The sequence below is a fragment of the Mus musculus genome, chromosome 5, assembly GCF_000001635.26.
Source record: "Mus musculus strain C57BL/6J chromosome 5, GRCm38.p6 C57BL/6J".
NCBI classification, from domain to species: Eukaryota; Metazoa; Chordata; class Mammalia; order Rodentia; family Muridae; genus Mus; species Mus musculus.
Window position 1 is genome coordinate 148,285,090 of NC_000071.6, and position 18,517 is coordinate 148,303,606.

At 48.3% G+C, this 18,517-nt stretch overlaps 1 protein-coding gene across 6 annotated transcripts in view; it reads left to right on the plus strand.

The window, feature by feature from the left end:
• Window positions 1-18,517, plus strand: part of Mtus2 (microtubule associated tumor suppressor candidate 2) — a 358,791-nt gene that overhangs the window by 327,815 nt on the left and 12,459 nt on the right. For 4 of the 6 annotated variants that reach the window (NM_029920.7, NM_001359503.1, XM_006504891.4 and 1 more), the window contains 5 exons: window positions 3,785-3,999; window positions 10,394-10,499; window positions 13,163-13,236; window positions 16,309-16,407; window positions 18,394-18,513. In NM_029920.7, coding sequence (NP_084196.4) covers window positions 3,785-3,999; window positions 10,394-10,499; window positions 13,163-13,236; window positions 16,309-16,407; window positions 18,394-18,513 — 614 coding nt within the window. The remainder of the gene's footprint in view (window positions 1-3,784; window positions 4,000-10,393; window positions 10,500-13,162; window positions 13,237-16,308; window positions 16,408-18,393; window positions 18,514-18,517) is intronic. The other 2 variants (XM_011241018.3, NM_001359511.1) reach the window with 2 other exon arrangements.

An 18,517-nucleotide genomic window follows, 5' to 3' on the forward strand; every position in this document is an offset into this window, starting at 1 on the left:
TATATATAGATATATATATGTATATATATAGATATATATATATATCAATGATAAGAATCAATGGCAGACATTTACACCCACACACAACATAGTGCATGCACACATATGTAACATATGTACACATATGTAACAGAGTGTTACAGAGCTGCTGTTAACTGCCTGGATACCTGGATACCTTGTTTCTTCCTTGGATGTGTCTAACTTTAGTTGGTGGGAAGAGTTCTGTGTGGGCTGCTTTGTTCTCTGACATGTTTGAAGAGATCAGGACATTGAGCACAGTTGATGGGGAAGTTTGTGCCTCTCAGGTAAAATTAGGTTTTGAAGATTTAAAAATGCAAATCCCTCATTCCATGCAAAACTAAAGAGTAAACACACACACACACACAGACACACACACACCAGAGAGGAAGCCCCGTGGCATGCATTGAACTGAACAGCCTGGGAAAAGGGGCAAGACTGGGAGCCTGTTACCTTCAGTGAACAGTAATTTACTCTGTAGCAACTGCTTGGCCTCTGCACCCATCTAGTGTAAATTGGAAGTGGGGCTGCCACCAGAGCCATGGGGTAGAAGACTAAATTGGTGGTAACCTATTGTGGAATGGAGGCTCTGTAAACTGTGAAGCACTGGAAATGACTGTCTTAGTTAACTTCAGTCTTAGTTGGGGTTTGATTGCCGTGAACAGACACCATGACCAAGGCAACTCTTATAAAGGACAACATTTAATTGGGGCTGGCTTACAGGTTCAGAGAGTCAGTCCATTATCATCAAGGCAAGAACACAGCAGCATCCAGGCAGGCATGGTGCAGGAGGAGCTGAGAGTTCTACATCTTCATCTGAAGGCTGCTAGCAGAATACTGACTTCCAGGCAGCTAGGGTGAGGGTCTTACAGCCCAGGTCCACAGCGACACACCTATTCTAACAGGGTCTCTCTCTCTCTCTCTCTCTCTCTCTCTCTCTCTCTCTCTTTCTTTCTTTTTTTTTGTTTTTTTGTTTTTTGTTTTTTGAGACAGGGTTTCTCTGTATAGCTCTGGCTGTCCTGGAACTCACTTTGTAGACCAGGCTATCCTCGAACTCAGAAATTCGCCTGCCTCTGCCTCCCGAGTGCTGTGATTAAAGGCGTGCGCCACCATGCCAGGCTGGAAGGTTATTTTCTAAAACTCAGTAGGTATACTCTACCTGGTGACAGGGGCCCTGAAGTGAATGTTCACTGATGTTTAAAGTTTTCAGTCCTTCAGTGAAAGCTCTCACTAGAAGGCATATTTATAACTATGGAGATGGATATGACCTGGGTCGCTTACAGAATACATGTTCATGGTTAAATAACTGAGCGCTTCGGCCACACAGAGCTGCCCTTTCCAGAGGCTGGGCACAGAAAGTCCAGGATAGTCAGTTATGTACACTGATGTCATCAAGATGCCTTTGACAGGCCGGGCACCCAGATTATGGGCAAGGTGAAGGAGCAGGCGCCATGCAGAGACAGACATCTGTAGAAGCCCTTTTCTGAGTATGCGTGTTGTGTTACCGCTTCTCGTCTGGACAGCATAGTTTCTCTTTTCAGAAGCCTAAAACCACCTTGAATCCATTTTCTTCTTCCCCCTTTGCCCATAAATCATGTCTGTAACCCCCTGTCCCACACTGCAGTTACTGTCTCTCACAGGACCGGCCACCATCCAGTCACACACACCCTTGTTCCTCTTAAAGAATACATTAGTGACATAAAGCATTTATGACTACCGAGAGACTTTAAATGAGTTGCGATTTTTATCTTTATGTCTGCTGTTCCTCTTCCTCTGAAATACAAGAACAATTGGCTTGTTATTGTTCCATCTCGCATCTCTGAGATTTAGGCCCCCTAAGTGGATAACATGTTTCTCTGTGATTGAAGTTTTCTCTTCTTGAGGGTATGTTCTGTAAGGAAATTCTAACAAAATGGCACACCCATGCCAGGGCTGGAAAGAGGGCTTGGCAGTTAAGAGCACTGACTGCTCTTGCAGAGGACCCAGGTTCAGTTCCCAGCACTCACATGACAGCTCACAACCATCTGTAACTCTAGCTCTAGGGGATTGGATGCCCCTTCTGGCTTTTGCAAGCCCTGGGCACTCAAGTGAAACATAGACAGACACGCATGCAGGAAAACCACCTATACCCATGAAATTTGTAAAATGGAAATGAATAAATAAAGCAAAATGTCTTCTTCTACAGTGAATATAATCCAATGCTCTGGGATGACCCAGCTCCTTATGAGAGTCACATGGTGCCAAGACAGGAAGAGGAGGTCAGATATAGCTTTCAGTGACACCTGGTGACCAGCTTCTGCCACCTCCTAAAGACTCTACAGCCTCCCAGAAGAGCATAACTAGACCGAGAATACTATGCAAAACCCAAGCTTGTGGGAGATATTTCTGACTCAAGCCAGAACACGGTCTGAGCGTGCAATGCACCCGATGTCCTTCTTTGGCTGATATCAAGCTCAGAGGAGTCAGAAAAGCTGGTGTTTCCAAAGCCTAGTCTCACCTCGGAGACATTGTAATGGAGGTTGTCTGTGCTCCTGGCTCTGCTGTAGAGAGGACCTTGTCTTCACCTTGGAATAGTTAGTTACACTTCCTGCTCTTTGCTGCCTACTCGGCACATAGTAGGGCTACCTACTGGACACATATTAGGGCTGTTGGGAGCAGCAGTCCGTATCTAGGTGAGGCAAGAATACAAGTGCCAACTCCTATTTTCTTGGAGCCAGTTTCCATCAGCCACAGTGCCCTAGAACTGCTACCTGGTGTGTCAGTGAATGCAACAGGAGAGGCCGCTGGTGGCTTATTCTCCCCCTGTGAACATCTCAGACTTCCCTCTCAGCCACTCCTTTTATTTTACCTCAACATTTTCATCAAAAAGAATTCAAGAAGAAGGTAATTCCATACCAAGCAGTGTGTTCCCCCCCCACCCCCGCCATCCCCCCCCCCACCCCTTTCAGGACATTTTCAAGCACCATACCACCTCCTGGTGGCCACAGGTTTATTAAGCATTATGATATTTAAAGAAAGCATCAACCACTGGGTGACAGACACCCATAGTCTTAAAAGCCATGGAAGTTCCACTCCCAGGAGCTCATTTTAATGAAAAGTGACCCGGCACGTGAGTGAACATGTATGTTGTATTATGTATGTATGTGTGTATGTATGTATGTATGTATGTATGTAGTATTGATTGTACCAGCAAGTCTTGGAAACAAATGTCAGCCGGAAAGGGACATAAGCTATTATCAGTAGAAAAATCTTGAGTCGTGACTGGGGCAGTTTCCACAGCTCTGAGCACTGGATGGCACCGTTGTGTCTCTGATATCCTGAGTGAGCTAGCCTTGTGGGTAAGCAGCTTCATACACACTTGGGAATTGAGACACAGTGGGACAGCCAATGAGCACTCGATCCTCAAATGGTTCGGGGGAAGAAAGTCTTTTATGACGATATAGTGTACTAACTAGGTTTCAAGGTGTTTGTGCTTTATTTATTTCTCTGTTTACTTGTTCTTGAGTCACGGCCTCACTTGTCGCCCTGGATTGCGTGGAACTTACTATGTAGATGAGGCTGGCCTCAAACTTACAGAGATCCCCTACCTATGGCTTAATTATCTGTTTACTTCTTTAATCGGAGTTTGGTGTTGGGAGAGGCTCAGGCGTGCCAAGCCAAGCACTCTACCGCTGAGTTATGTTCCATGGTGGGTGATCAAGGCATCTGCGCCTCAAGGTGTCTGTGCCCCACGGCGCTAAAGAAAGCCTCTCTGTGTTCGCTGCAGCCTTCAACACCGCCAAGTGTGAGAAGCTGCAGAAGGAGAAGGAGACGCTGGAGCGGCGGTTTGAGGAGGAGCTGAGGAGGTTGGGCTGGCAGCAGCAGGCGGAGGTGCAGGAGTTGCAGGAGCGGCTGCAGCAGCAGTTCCAGGCCGAGAGCGCGCGTCTACAGGCGGAGCATCAGGACCAGCTGCTGCGCATGCGCTGCCAGCACCAGGAGCAGGTGAGAAGAGCCTGGGCCACTTGAGGCTTGGGGTGAAGCTCACTCGCCAGCCTCATTCTGGCTTTCTCTGCACCCTGGAATGCTGTCCCTGCAGACACTATGGTGCCCTTTCATAATCCAGGACCAGCAAGTTCAATGAGAACTTGCCTAAGATTGCAGTTTTACACTTGCCTCTATTGGTCATCTATTCACCGTGTATTCTTTATGGGCAGAGGAGCTACGCAAACATGTACGTGGCCCTAGCTCTGCACCAGCCACTGCTTTCAATGTTTGATGTATCCTGACTCCATTACCCTTCCAGATGGCCATTCCTATCCCCATTTTACAGGTAAGAAAACAGAGTCCTGGGGTTAAGTAAGCTACTAGAATTCCATTGCATGAGGCATGACACATGAGCAGAAGTCCCTTGTTTTCCTTGAGGAGTGCATTGCTGTGACTCACCAAACCGTCTTTCTCCATTTTCTTTAAAAACTCAGCCTTGCCAGGTGGGTGGCAGGCACAACCCCCCATGAGGAGTTTGAATAGGCAGAGGCCACTCAGCCTATCACCTTGTGCTACATCTCTTAACCTGCCCACCAGCCAGCCCCATCCTCCCTGCAGAAGATAGTCTGCACAAATAACATGAGGACCGGGACCTCACTGTCTGATACTGGAGTCCCTGTGCTGAGCAGAGATGATGCAGGGGAAATGGGGTCTTCCTGGACACCCACCCCTCAAGCTGAAGGGAAGGCCACACTGGGAATGAGGCGGAGTCAACTTGGAAGCTCTAATACAGCCTGATGCTTGCCTTGGGCTAGCATCTAGGAAACAGGCAGGGAGACAGGGCGGGAGACAGGGGGTCGGGGTGGCTCCTGGCAGTTAGAAAAAGAAGCTAGCAGGAGTGTTCTGGAGGGTTTAAGCCCAGGCTGGCTTCCTCTGGCTCCTCTAATGAGGATCTGTGTCTGGGATGGGGGCAAGTGGGGGTTAATCTGGTTTGAGTTTAATGAGGAAATAAAGAGCACGTGATGCCCCATTCAAACTACATCTTCTCTAAAGTGAATTGCCAAAGCCCCCGTTAATGGCGTCTGGCAGGTGGCTAAGTGAAAAGCCTATAACTCCATCTTTGCTCATCTGAGAGACAGCTTTGCACCCGTGGGGCCTCTGCGCCCAGCCCTGCTGAGTAGCAAGCCGACTCCAGCAGCACGGAGTCCTGCTCCAGGGAACAGCTGTTTCTCCAAACAAGTGGGGCTGTTTGATGGGCAAACTGACAGCCTCCTCCATGGGAGAGCCCAGAATCCTACCTCTGTGGGGCAGGCAGAAGTCTAAGCGGGCTGTACCCAAGGTTCTAGCCAAACGAGAAAGATCTTCAGGCAGTAGGACCTTGTAAAATTGGTTATTTTTCTGTTGCTATGGAAGCAGCTTAGGGAAGACAAAATTTCTTTTGGCTTATGGTGCCAGAGAGAACAGTCTTATCATGGCAAGAGAGGCGCATAGCAAATAGGCAAGATGGAAGGTGTTGGAAGCTGAGAGCTCACATCCTTAGCTGTACACAAGAAACAGAGTGAGTTGGAAGCGAGGCAAAGCTGCAGACGCTCAAACCCCACCCCCAATGACGTACTTCCTCCAGCAAGGCTCCACCTCCTAATCCTCCTCAAACACTTCCGCCAACCCCGGGCTAAGCGGTCAACTATGTGCGCCTATGGGGGATATTTCTTCTTCAAACCACCATGCCTGCCACGGGCTGGCAACGGAGGAAGACCTTTCCTCAGATTTTGTCATCTACAATGCATTAGATTATCTTCTGGTTCCTATGGGGAAACTGGTGTAAACGCAAGCAAATATCTTCAGAGGATTTTGACCTCTCCTCAGACTAAGCAGTCCTACTTTGTCTCTGTGAGTCCCTGCCCTGAGGAGCCTGGTACCATAAGGAGAGAAGCCAAAGAGATTCCTCACTGGCAAGAGAGAGGATGCTCTTGAGTAGACAGCACCCTTTCCTACCTGAGGGGGCATTCTTTAAAGTCACCAAGAGACATGAAACCTAAATTACTGAAGATTAAGGGTTTGTCCAAACTGTAGCTCACAGGCTCCCATTGACTTCACTCTAAACATAATGGTCATACCGTTGACTCCACATGGCTCGTTGGAGTCTGGAGGTCAATATTTCATTCATGAAAGCAGCTCCCAGAGGCTGAGAGGGACATGGCATGCCCTTATATCAGCCTTATCGTATTGACCACAGTAGTCCCTCAACACTAAATCAAAGGCCTGCCATTCAGCACGCCAAGGCACATGCCTCAGCTGCAGACATAATGCTCTATTGCCAATTAAGCTGCATTTACCACTGGGGACACATGGATTCTTTTGGCATTTAGTTTGTCTATCTCCCTTTTTTTGAGACTCCCCATAGAAATTTGCATGAGAGACGAAATCCTACCAAGGGCCAGTGAAAGATATTTCACTTACACTGGGCTGTATAAATAACATGGCCCCTAGACAACAACACAGCTCTTGTTTTTACAGACAGCACTGGGGGTTTAACCGACATTTTTAGTGGAGCAGAAAAGAAAGGTTTCTTCCTTTTTTAAAGATTTAATTTTTTGACGTGTATATGTGTGCACCTACATGTATTTATGCACTGTTGTGCATGCTGATACCTGCAGAGACCAGAGGAGGGCGCCTGATCCCCTAGAATTGAAATTATAGGCAGTTGTGAGCTGCCTGGTATGGGTGCTGGACAGTGAACCAAAGGCTTCTGCAAGAGCAGGAAATGATCTTAGGAACCGAGCCATCTCTCCAACCCCTTCCGTTTAAACATTTGTTTTTCCTCTAGACGGAAAGGTTTTAGACAGAAATTCCACCAGACCCTCATATGACTAGGAACTGGGGGGGTTCAATGTTGTTCTGGTCAGCTCTCCTCAGAGTGGATTCTTAGCACTGAGCCATGAGTGATTTGAGGCTCCGTTCACTTTAAGCAAGAATGCCCAGGCAACAGAGAGACGCGGTGGTTCCAAAGCCATGCTGTCACAGACATTGCTGTGGGCTCCTTGTTGGCTCTGTCCAGTAACTTTTCCTGTTTTAAAAGATGATAATTCAAGACAGAGGGAGGGAGGGAGAGGGAGAGGGAGAGGGAGAGGGAGAGGGAGAGGGAGAGAGGGAGAGGGAGAGGGAGAGAGGGGGAGGGGGAGGGAGAGAGGCGGAGGGGGAGGGAGAGAGGCGGAGGGGGAGGGAGAGTCTAGGAAGGTTGCTTGGTGGTAGAGAAGTAGTTTTCAACCCATGGGTCATGACCCTTTGGGAGTTGAAGGATTCTTTCACAGGGGTTACATGCCAGATATCCTGTATTTGAGATATTTACATTATGATTCATAATAGTAGCAAAATTATACTTATGAAGTAACAACACAATGATGTTATGGTCAGGGGGTCCCCGCAGCATGAGGAACTGTATTAGGAAGGTTGAGAACTGCTGTGGTAGAGTATCTGCCAAGCATAAACAAAGCCGATTTGTTCCTAGCACCGGAAGGGAGGGGGAGGAGGAGGGATCAGGACAGCGGTGGCGGGCAGATGAGAGGTAAAGTTTCCCACAAAATGAGATTATTTCTAATGGGAATCAACCCCTCGCTGTTACTGTTGGGATTCGAAATGTCTCCCAGTTCCTCCTGTGTTAAACACTTGATTGGAGCTGGTGCCCTGGTTTTGAGAAGGGGTGGGAGGGGCTTAAGAGCTCTGGCTGCTCTTGCAGGAGACCTGCATTTCACTCCCAGCACCCAGATCAGGCAGCTTATACCACATGTAATTCCAGCTCCAGGCCATCAATGCCTCCTTCTGCTTATACCCGCACACAGACATGTACATACAAATAAAACTAAAATCAAAAAGGGGCTGGGGAGATGGCTTGGTGGTTAAGAGCACTGGTTGCTCGTCCTGAGAACCTTGCTCGTTCCCAGAACTCACATGGTGGCTCACAACCATAGGTAACTCCAGTTCCTGAGATAAGACGCCCTCTTCTGGCCAACACAGGCACTGCATGCATACCCCGCACAGACAACACTGTTTACATAATATAAATAAATAAGAAAAGGCAGTGGTAGACACTTCAGTAGCTGGAGTCTGGCTAGAGGAAGTAGGCCACAGCGCATGTCTTTGAAGACCTCTTCCTTTCTGCTTCCTGTCCGCTGTGAGGTGAGGAAATTTCTTCTCCACAAACCCTTGCTGCCATGATATTCTGCCCAAGCACATGGGCCAAGTACTTGCGGGCTAAACCCTCTGAAACTCTGCAGTATGTCGCTTTCTTCCTCTACGTTGTTTCTGTCAGGCATTTGGTCACGGCAATGGAGAGTCTGAGTTTTACATAAAAACACATTGAGGGGCTGAGAGAGGTTAGCAGTGCTAACCGCTCTGCCAGAGGACCTGCATACCTTCGTTTCAGTGCCTTCACATTGAACAGCTCAGGACTGCCTGCTCTGGGGGATCTACTGACCTCTCATGGCCATGTTGGGTACTGCACACATGCCTGTGCATGCACGTGCTTACTCTCCTAGGAAGCAGGCTTCCTTTATTAAAGATAAATAAGATAAATAAAAATCTTCCTCTAAATGAGGTTTCTGCAAAGGTGACCAAGTATCGTCAGTTAGAAGCTATGTGTCTTTAACTGGGCCACCAAAGTCCTTGGGGTCTAGACACATTTTTTTTCTGGATTTGTGGTTTTAAAATGTCAGGTTTTGACACAATTATTGGTCATGAAATACACTGGATTATTGAATTACTTGTAAGACAGCATGGAACAAAACAGGTTTTGTGTTCCAGGTTTCTTCCAGCATTTTTGTTAAGACTGGTTTCGGATGTGAAGGCATGTGTGTAGCAGATATAGATGCATAGTATCCATACTACACTGTGGTGGCAGTGACAAAGAATTTGGATAAACATTGTATCATATCTAGGAGAGGCCTTCATGGGGAGTGAGTAGTCTGAGCAATTCCTCCAGTACAGCATACATCTGAAGTCTAAAAACAATGGACAGAGATAATGTTTGCAAACAGTAAACAGATTGAAGGTAATGATAGATCAAGAAGAGCCACTTGCAGGCAGGCGGTGATGGTGCACACCTTTAATCCCAGCACTTGGGAGGCAGAGGCAGGAGGATCTCTGAGTTCAAGGCCAGCCTGGTCTACAGTGTGAGTTCCAGGACAGCCAGGGCTATACAGAGAAACCCTGTCTCAAAAACCCTAAGTCAACACATAGACAAACAAGCAAATAAAAACACAATGAACACCATAGGGAGTAGTCTTTGGGTAAAGGATTCAGACCATGTGAAAATGAGGCTGAGTGTGTGGCTCGATGGAGCGGTTGCTCAGCATGTGCAAGGCTTAGCAAGGATCAGTCACCAGCACTGAAAACCAAAGTGACAACAAAAAACATCTGGGGCAGGCTACACGCCGATGAGAGCGGAAGACCCTTCACAGGAGCAGCCCCACGTTGCCTGTCAGGAGAGAGTCCCAGCCGGTGGCAATCTGGAAGTCAGGCTTAGGCTTAGGACCTTGGTGCAGGGGACATGTGTGAGCCTGCTGGCCTCACCTGGGAACTGAGGGGAGGGTCCAAGAGGTGCACCTGCTGCCCTGCCGGTACCTTAGGAGGAAGCTGTCGCTGTGTTTATCTGAGAGAACAGCACCATTAGGGTCAGGCGAACTGGGGATCCTGCTTATCTCTGCCACTTTCTAGCTGTTGGGTGAAACGTGTAAAACCTAAGCCTCGGTTTCATTATCTGCAAAATGGGCATAGAAATGTCTGCCTTATGAGGGTAGATTGGGGTAGACTCAGAGTTTAGGGCAGAGTAGCTCCCACTCCCTGGCACTGGGAAACCTTGAGAAAGAAGAGTATGTAGGAGTCTTCTTCTTGCCCAATCACTGCCTCTCAGGGTGAAAAAAGAGCGAGCCATGTCCTGGTCCAGGGCTCTACAGAGGTGGCTGGGACAGGCCTTACTGAATTGAACATCTTTTTTTGGAGGAGAGCAGTTTGAGGCAGGATTTCTCTGTACAGTGGCCCAGTAGCCGTGGTTGTCCTAGAACTCACTGTATAGACCAGGCTGGCCTTGAGCTTGGAGATCTGCCTGCCTCTGCCTCTGGAGTTCTGGGATTAAAAGCGTGCATCACCACTGCCCGGCCAAGTGGAACTTGTATCTTTCTGCAATGAGCCAGAAAGGGATTGTGGGATTGACTCCAGGAACTGCCACGATACCTGCAAATGCTGACTTTACCTTGGTACTAGACCAGGCATGTCCTTCACCTCAGCAGAGTGACTTGTCTCTGGTGGGACCACTGACTTTCCCCATTAAGCTGTGCCTACATTTCCCAAATGACGTGAATATTCCTGACAGCCACCCCAGCTCTCCAGATAACCAGTGGCCATGCCTTTCCTTCAGGTGGAAGACATCACTGCCAGCCACGAGGCTGCCCTGCTGGAGATGGAAAATAACCATACGGTCGCCATCACCATCCTTCAGGATGACCATGATCACAAAGTCCAAGGTATGAGCCGGCCTGTGTGCAGCAAGCACAAGTGTGCAAGCTGAACCCCTCTGGCAGCAGCAGAGCAAAGGGCCTCGCTTCCTTTTTTTCTGTCCTTTTGCCTTTCTGTTGTGGCCTTTGTGTTCATTCCTATGAGAAGAAGAAATAGAAAGTAAGGCTTCAGGCAGGACTGGGGAGATGTGCCTAGCACGCAGCAGGTTCCAGGTTCTAGCACCAGCCCCGTGTCTAAAACTTTGTGCATCCGGGCCTCTGTTTTTCTCCTCCAAAGGAGTTATCAGAACCTTGAGTCAATTTTAAAATCCCCTTAAAGTTCTTACCAGCCTTGAGTCTGCATACAGTGAGGACATGAGATGTTTTAGAGCTCCTTGGATGACTCAAGATGGAGTCAGACTCAGGGGCCATTCTTCTATAGGCAGAGACAACTTGGGCCTTTTCCTGCCTTTCATAAGATAAAGTGTCTTTGTGACATTCATAGGCAGTAGCAGTATCTCTGGAGTTTGACTCCTTGTCCACAATAATCATGAAGCAAATTTAAGTCTCCATACTCTTGTTGTTGTTGTTTTGAGACAGGGATTCTCTGTGTAGCCCTGGCTGTCCTTGAACTGGATCTATAGACCAGACTGGCCTCGAACTCACAGAGATCCCTCTTCCTCCCCAGTGCTAGGAATAAAGGTGCGTGCCACCACCACCTGGCCCAGATATTTTCTATTGTCTTAAAAACAGTCTTTTTAACAACAAACTAACTGCACAGTATCTGATACCCGTGCTGTCACCTCTTTCAAGAATCTTTCCCATAAGCCCAAGGTGGAGACAAGAGAGAAAAGAATCTTGAGAAATGGCTCAGTCCAGCACCTGAGTCCCTACCCTCAGCTACAAATTTAAAGTGCCCCCAAACCCCGCCATTGTCTTTAGACAGTTGGCATGCAGATTCCAAACTCTAAAAACCTAACTTAGTTTATTCCACTCATCGGGGCTTTTCAAAACCCTAATAGGCGGCAGGAATTGAGAATAATCACTTTAGAGAGCAGAGAGGACGGAGTTCTGTGAGCTTGAAATGAAGAAATGCATTATGAGAAGCCAATATTGTGTAGTAAGCAATGGTGTTCGATGTCCCAGTCCCTCGGGGTGCTGGGACCCTCTGGCAGTGCCCATTCCCAAGCTACAGATATGTTGCCTTTGGGACTTTGAAGTATGGAATCCATAAATTATGGTATTCACCCTCCCCCCTGTATTTCCATACATTAAGCCTGGTAGAGTCTTACAAAGAAGTCTTGCTTAGATACCACATCCCAGGCCTTTGAATTATATATGATGCTGAGATAATGTGGTCTATATAATAGGACCTTAACATTCATTATAATATGGTGATGATCTCAGTAACCACTAAAACCAAGCCTACACAGAGGCAGGTAGACCAGAAGGCCAGTTCATAGAAAGTCAATAAACTCAGGGGCTGAGGAGATGGTTCAGTGGTTCAGAGCACTTGTTGATTTTGCAGAGGACTCAGGTTCAGTGGCCAGCACCCAATGATAGCTCACAACTATCTATAACTCCAGTTCTTTTGACCTCCTTGGACACTAGGCTTGCACATGGTACGTATACATACATGTATGCAAACTCTCATACACAAAATAAATATTAAAAAAATAAGGTCAATGAAATCAACACAAACTTTATTTTTTCACAGGTGTAAACTTTGGCTATGCAAACTAGGTTCTTGACAACCCCAGTCACCATTAAAGTTTTGAGCTGATAGAAGCTACACAGATTTTCCTAATTACAGCTCACAGCAAACCAGGTGGTAATTGTTGCTTTCCAGGGCTCTCACATGCCAAGAAAGAGATCTAGGCTGATTAAGGAGACAGTCCACCCTTCTAATCATACCACAAAAACAAATCGCTGGTCTAGGCAGGATGATATGAGCTTCATCCAGCTAATAAGACTCTTTTTTCTGGAGGGGAACAGACTACATTTGCCTAACACCTACATCACCTTCATCTGTGTAACTTATCAGTTATTGCTGGGACGAGGCCTTTCACAGAGCAGAGTGATCCAACCCCACACACACCCCAGAGTAGCAGAGCAGTTGGCCTTTCCTTCTGGCCACTTGGGCTCTGTCTTAGAGCTCTTTATTCAAGCAAATCCTAGGGCTCCCTAGTCCTCAGGGTGTGTCCCAGAGGTCACCAGGATGTCCTCGATGGCACAGCACTGATTCCATATCCACAGCCTGAACTCAAAATCAAGCATTGTTGGCTTCTCCAATTCCACCTTGACAAGTTCCTTCCTCAGCCCCGGGTGGATGCTTTGAAGCAGGGAGGGCAAATCCTGCAAACTGTTTCACCATTAGGAAAGGTGGGACATTTAAATGGCCGATGCTGTCCGCAAAGGTTCTCATAGGGCCAAGATTGGGCCGGATACATTCTCTCCCTCCTTTCTTTCTTTCTCTCCTTATTGCTCTGTCTCCTGATCACCTCATTCTTTCTCTCAGAAGTCAAGTCCAATCATCACAGTCAATTTCACATGAGCAGAGGAACCCTGGAGTCTGCTGTAGCCGTCCATCATTACCGGAAGTCACGTGGCCTTCTCTGGACCAAACAGCATTGTTTTTTGCTTTTCAAAAGAAAGGCCCACTTAGCGATTTGACATCATCTTTTTCTTCCCAGAACTGATGTCTACTCATGAATTTGAGAAGAAGGAGTTGGAAGAAAACTTTGAAAAGCTGCGGCTGACATTACAGGTCAGTCAGTGTCCCCCAACATCCTTAGCCGGTGTCAGGATAGCCACAGCATCATGCTCACTTGCAGACATTTACCTGACCCTTGCCGTGTACTGGAACATGGAGACAAAGAAGACATGGTTCTCTCTTCACAGAGCTGTGGGGAAAGTGTAATAGCTCTGAGAAGTCACTGCGCCTCATGACTAATGCATCAGAGAACATTAAGTTAGTAGGCCATTTGCTGTGTCAGAGGTACCTGGAGAGAGGGGTTGGGATGGGAGGAGAACATTCTAGAAAACAATGAGGTTATGAAGGCTGGAATTGGTAGACCACCCTTGGAGGTTTTTATCTGCCTGTTTTGTTTTCTTAGGACAGGGTTTTTCTGTGTAGCCTTGATTGTCCTAGAACTCAGTCTGTTGACCAAGCTGGCCTTGAACTCAGAGATCCACCTGCCTCTGCCTCCCAAGTGCTGGAATTAAGGGGAATTCGCCACCACTGCCTGGCTCACCTTGGCTTAGGTTACCTGGAGGCGGGTAGGATGAAAAATCACCCTTTCTGCCTCTCACCTGGGGAAGATGTTGGTCTTAGATGTAAGCCAAGCTGCCTGGCTTCCTCCTGGTCTTAAAGGACTGTGGCATCTCCCAGGCACATTATCTCCTTCCTGCCTTCTGAGACTTGCCAGTTGCCTTTAAAGAGCCAGAAGCCGCCCTAGTGCTAGAGGGAGCCGCCTGGGAATGAACACACAGAGATATGACAGCCTAGCCATGACCCCAGCTGGAGTGATTCTGACTAGAGAAGACAGGGGTTTTTAAATGTCATGATCACCCTTGTCTGGAAATTGGGACGACTGTTCCCATGACTATAACAGAAATCTTGCTTTTTTTTTTTTGATGACATCTCTGTTATAATGAGCCCACCCCAAAAGGAAGCCAGGGTCACAGGGAGAACACTACAGAAAACTTAGAATCTGGGGTGCAACACAACAGCATGGTGCTTGTCTTTCATGTCACAGAGTCCTCTCTGCTCCATCAGCCAAAAGCCATACAATTCTGTATGCTGTAACTCTCACCCAGCAGGAACTTTTTGAGTTTGGCATTGGTGTGTTAGAGGGCAGAGTCGCCAGAGCCAACTTCCTAGTGCCCCTAGGCAGCTAAGGGAATTACTAGTTTGGGCAGTTAGAGGTTCAAATCCCCACCCTACCAGTTCTTGCTAGCTTTGAGATCTAGGGTAACGATGCAGACTCTGCCAACCTCAGTTATTCACCTGTAAAATGGGGACATGAGCAGATGAAGGAAAGTGAGGTCTGGGGCTGAATTTAACATCTGGCTTGTAGCAAGAGGCAAGAATGAGGAACAGCTGCAATGAACAGCTCCAGGCAGCGGGACACTTTTTATTAGTGTGCCGTTTGTTGACCTCTGAGAGCCCCAAGAAGGGTCACATCTCTTGCACGACATAAAGTAGCCATCGAGGGTTGAAAACCATTCCGTCCTGACTTGACTGCTGTGAGAGACCTTACATCTCTGCAGATCTGTTCTGAACAGTGAACAAGGCAGAAATATGTTGGTTGGATTGTTTAAATGCTTCCCAGGTTGTGATTGTTGCTGTGGGAGTCGGGTAGCACCAGGTATTTTATAGCCCATTCTGGAAGGTGAGTGAAGTGGTGATGGACATAGCCCAGTGCTGGTCCAGAGGAGCCACTCCAAACTGACACTTTCCACTCCTTCGCTCTGGTGAGCACAAACTCCCACTGACAGCTATGTTGTCCCTGTGTGTCAGTGTTAGCATTTAATGGCAAGTTGAGGACTTTTGTTTCTCAAAAGCAAAAGGCAAGCAGGAGTGATGGCACATGCCTTTAATCCCAGCACTTGGGAGGCAGAGGCAGGCGGATCTCTGAGTTTGAGACCAGCCTGGTCTACAAAGTGAGTTCCAGGACAGCCAGGACTACACAGGAAGTGTGGAAATGGAAGCTCTCTCCTATGAAGGAAGGAAGTAGCCTGATGAGCTGGCTCCTGTGTGAGCACGTTGTGTCCCCTCGTTTGTGAGTCCCAGCTCCTTCCAATCATGGCTTAAGGCCATATCTCTCCTAGAAGAGTTCATGAGAGCCCCTGTGTCTTAATACAGCCGATACGAAGAAGTCATTGGGGTAACCGTGGACTCCTCAGCAAGTGATCTGTAGATGAAGAGGTGCTCTTTAGTCATGGAGAGTGCAAATTCGCTGGCAAGCACACTTCATGTTCTGTGATGACATCGTCACTGTGGTTGGGTTGGGGTCAGGCGTCTCCTTAGCCACAGTCGCTGTGAAGCTGAACAGGAAGGAGTCCTGGGTACCACAGACATGCTGCCATTCCTTTAGCACACACAGACCGCTGCCCCAAGATGGGGCTGCTGGTTGAGTGGGGAGAGTATTAAGCTGAATAAAAATGTGTGGTGCCCCTCATAGGACAGCCCTGAGGTCAGAAGGGTCAGCCATGAGCCTGGGAGGAGAGGATCCGGTGATCCTGGATGGCCTTCTCTCTTGGGGTCCTAGTTTGCTTCTCTGTTGCTGTGATAAAACACTGACCCAAAGCAATTTAGGAAGGAAAGGGTTTATTTGATTGACAGGTTACAGCCCATCATTGAGGGAGGCCAAAGCAGGAACCTGAAGATAGGAACTGATACAGAGAGCAGAGGAGAACTGCTGTACAAGCTAACTCAGCTACCTTTGTTGTTGTTGTTGTTGTTTTGTTTTGTTTTGTTTTTTCGAGACAGGGTTTCTCTGTATAGCCTTGGCTGTCCTGGAACTCACTCTGTAGACCAGGCTGGCCTCGAACTCAGAAATCTGCCTGCCTCTGCCTCCCAAGTGCTGGGATTAAAGGTGTGCGCCACCACTGCCCGGCTTCAGCTACCCCTAGAACTGCCTAGGGATAGTTCTGCCCACAGTGGGCTGATCATACCAACGTTAATCATTAATGGAGAAAATACCACACAGACAATCTGACAGCGTCCCTCTTCCCAACTCGTGACAGGTTGATGAAAACTAGGCTGCTCACCCCCAGCTGCCACTGTATCTTTCCATGTGGCCCCTGGAGGGACATCTCTTGTTGTCACTTGCAGGACCAGGTGGACACGCTAACTTTTCAGAGCCAATCTCTGCGTGACAGAGCTCGGCGCTTTGAGGAAGCTCTAAGGAAAACCACGGAGGAGCAGCTAGAGGTAATCATGGCCTCCCACCCGGGCCACCCAGTGTGTGGGGACATGAGCTGGCTTCCTCTGTAGTTTTGCCCAAGGACGAGGCCTCCACACTGAGCCATTGCTGCTGCAGGGAGGGACCCTAACATCTCTGGGATGTGTGTTCAGTGCCTGACAGCTCCTCTCCCCAAGACAGACCATAGGCTCCCCAAGACCCTGGGTCTCTCCAGCACCTGCCATTTCTTGCCAAATCCCACATTATTCCTTAGGCAGGGGCCTTAGGTACCAATGATGTAACCTCCTCTCCGGCTGGAGACAGTCCATACCCTGCTTTCACAGATGTGCTCTAGGCTGGCAATGGACAGGGCCAGCTAAGATGTGACTTATAAGAAGGTAATTTTTCCCCAATAAAGCTGGAAAACCTCCTACCATCTAACGCAGTGTTGGAGAGAGGTGAACTAAGTTAAGGATGGGCACCATCCATTGAAATACTATACTGTTTTTTATCCTGTGGGGGAGTGGATTGAACCTTGGGCTGCATGTGCGCTAGGCTAGTTCTCCAGCCCCCAGCCAAAGCCCTAACCCTCCTCCCCCCTCCTCTCCTTCCTCCTCCCCCTTCCTTCCTCTTCCCCTCCTCCTCCTCCCCTCCCCTGCCCCTCCTCCTCATTTTCCTCCCTCTCCTCCCCCTCCTCCCCCTCCTCCCCCTCCTCCCCCTCCTCCCCCTCCTCCTTCCCCTCCTCCTCCTCCTCCTCCTCCTCCTCCTCCTCATTTTGAGACAGTCTTGTGAACTTCCCACCCTCCTGCCTCTTTCTCAGTGTTACAAGCCTGCTGCTGCAGCTAGCTTGGGTTGGGTTGGGTTTTCAATGTTGCCTCTCTGAAATTCAAATTAAAATTGATGTCCCACCGTTTTACTTGTTCACGTCCACCAGCCCCCGCTCTGACATGTCATTCTCATAAACGGCTTTTTAAAAAAACAGAACAAGCTGTGCATGTGGTGGTTCACACCTTTAATGCCAGCATTTGGGAGGCCGAGGCAGGCAGATCTCTGAGTTTGAGGCCAGCCTGGTCTACAAAGTGAATACCAGGGCAGCCAAAGTTACACAGAGAAACCCTGTCTCTAAGGGGATAAAGGGAGGGGGCGGGCAGATGGGGCTGAAGAGATGGCTCAGTGGTTAAGAGCACTGGGTGCTCTTCCAGAGGACCTAAATTCAATTCCCTGAGCCCACGTGGCAGCTCACAACCATCTGTAACTCCTTTGCCAGGGGACCTGACGCCCTCATACAGACATACTTGCTGGCAAAATACCAATGTATATTAAAAAAATAAAAATAAATTAAAAAGATAGTTTCTTTTTTAAAAAATTAGGGGATGGTATCTTTGATAGATTGAGCATATTAAATCTTCTTTAACATTTATTATCGTTAGATTCTCTACATGAGCACCATTATTTCCACCCCACACTCTTCCCTGCCAGTTCCTCCATGGCCCCTCTCTCGGCTTCATGACCTCTTCTTTGATCATTATTGTGACAAAAGGACAGACAGACAGACAGACAGACAGTTAGGACCTTCAGAGTCTGTCTAATGCTGTTCATATGCGCATGTGTTTACTAGGGCTGACCACAGGGAATTGGGTAACCAATCCGGGAATGACCGATCCTCCGCCCCTTGGTAGCCATTCATTACCCATAGTTCTTCATCTAGGGGCGGAGCCTTGAGAGACTTCCTCCATCCACTTTGCTTTGTAAAGCGCTTGGCTTGTTTCCTATGCATGAGCTTAAGGACATGGGCGAGACACGTGAGACCCCCCAGCGCCCTGGGGATCCAGTCCTGTGGGAGGAGGGTCAGAGCCTGTGTTATCCCAGGAATCCCCCCTCGGAGGTGCTGGCACCCGCTCCTGCACAGGTGCTATGGCTGTACATTGCGGAAGCACGGCAATCACACTGGGCTGGTTCATACAGCGTGCTGAGCCGGGAACCTGGTATGAAACGTACACTCTCTGCCCTTGTAGATTGCGCTGGCTCCATACCAGCACCTGGAAGAAGACATGCAGAGCCTGAAGCAGGTGCTGGAGATGAAGAACCAGCAGATCCACCTGCAGGAGAAGAAGATCATCGAGCTGGAAAAGCTGGTGA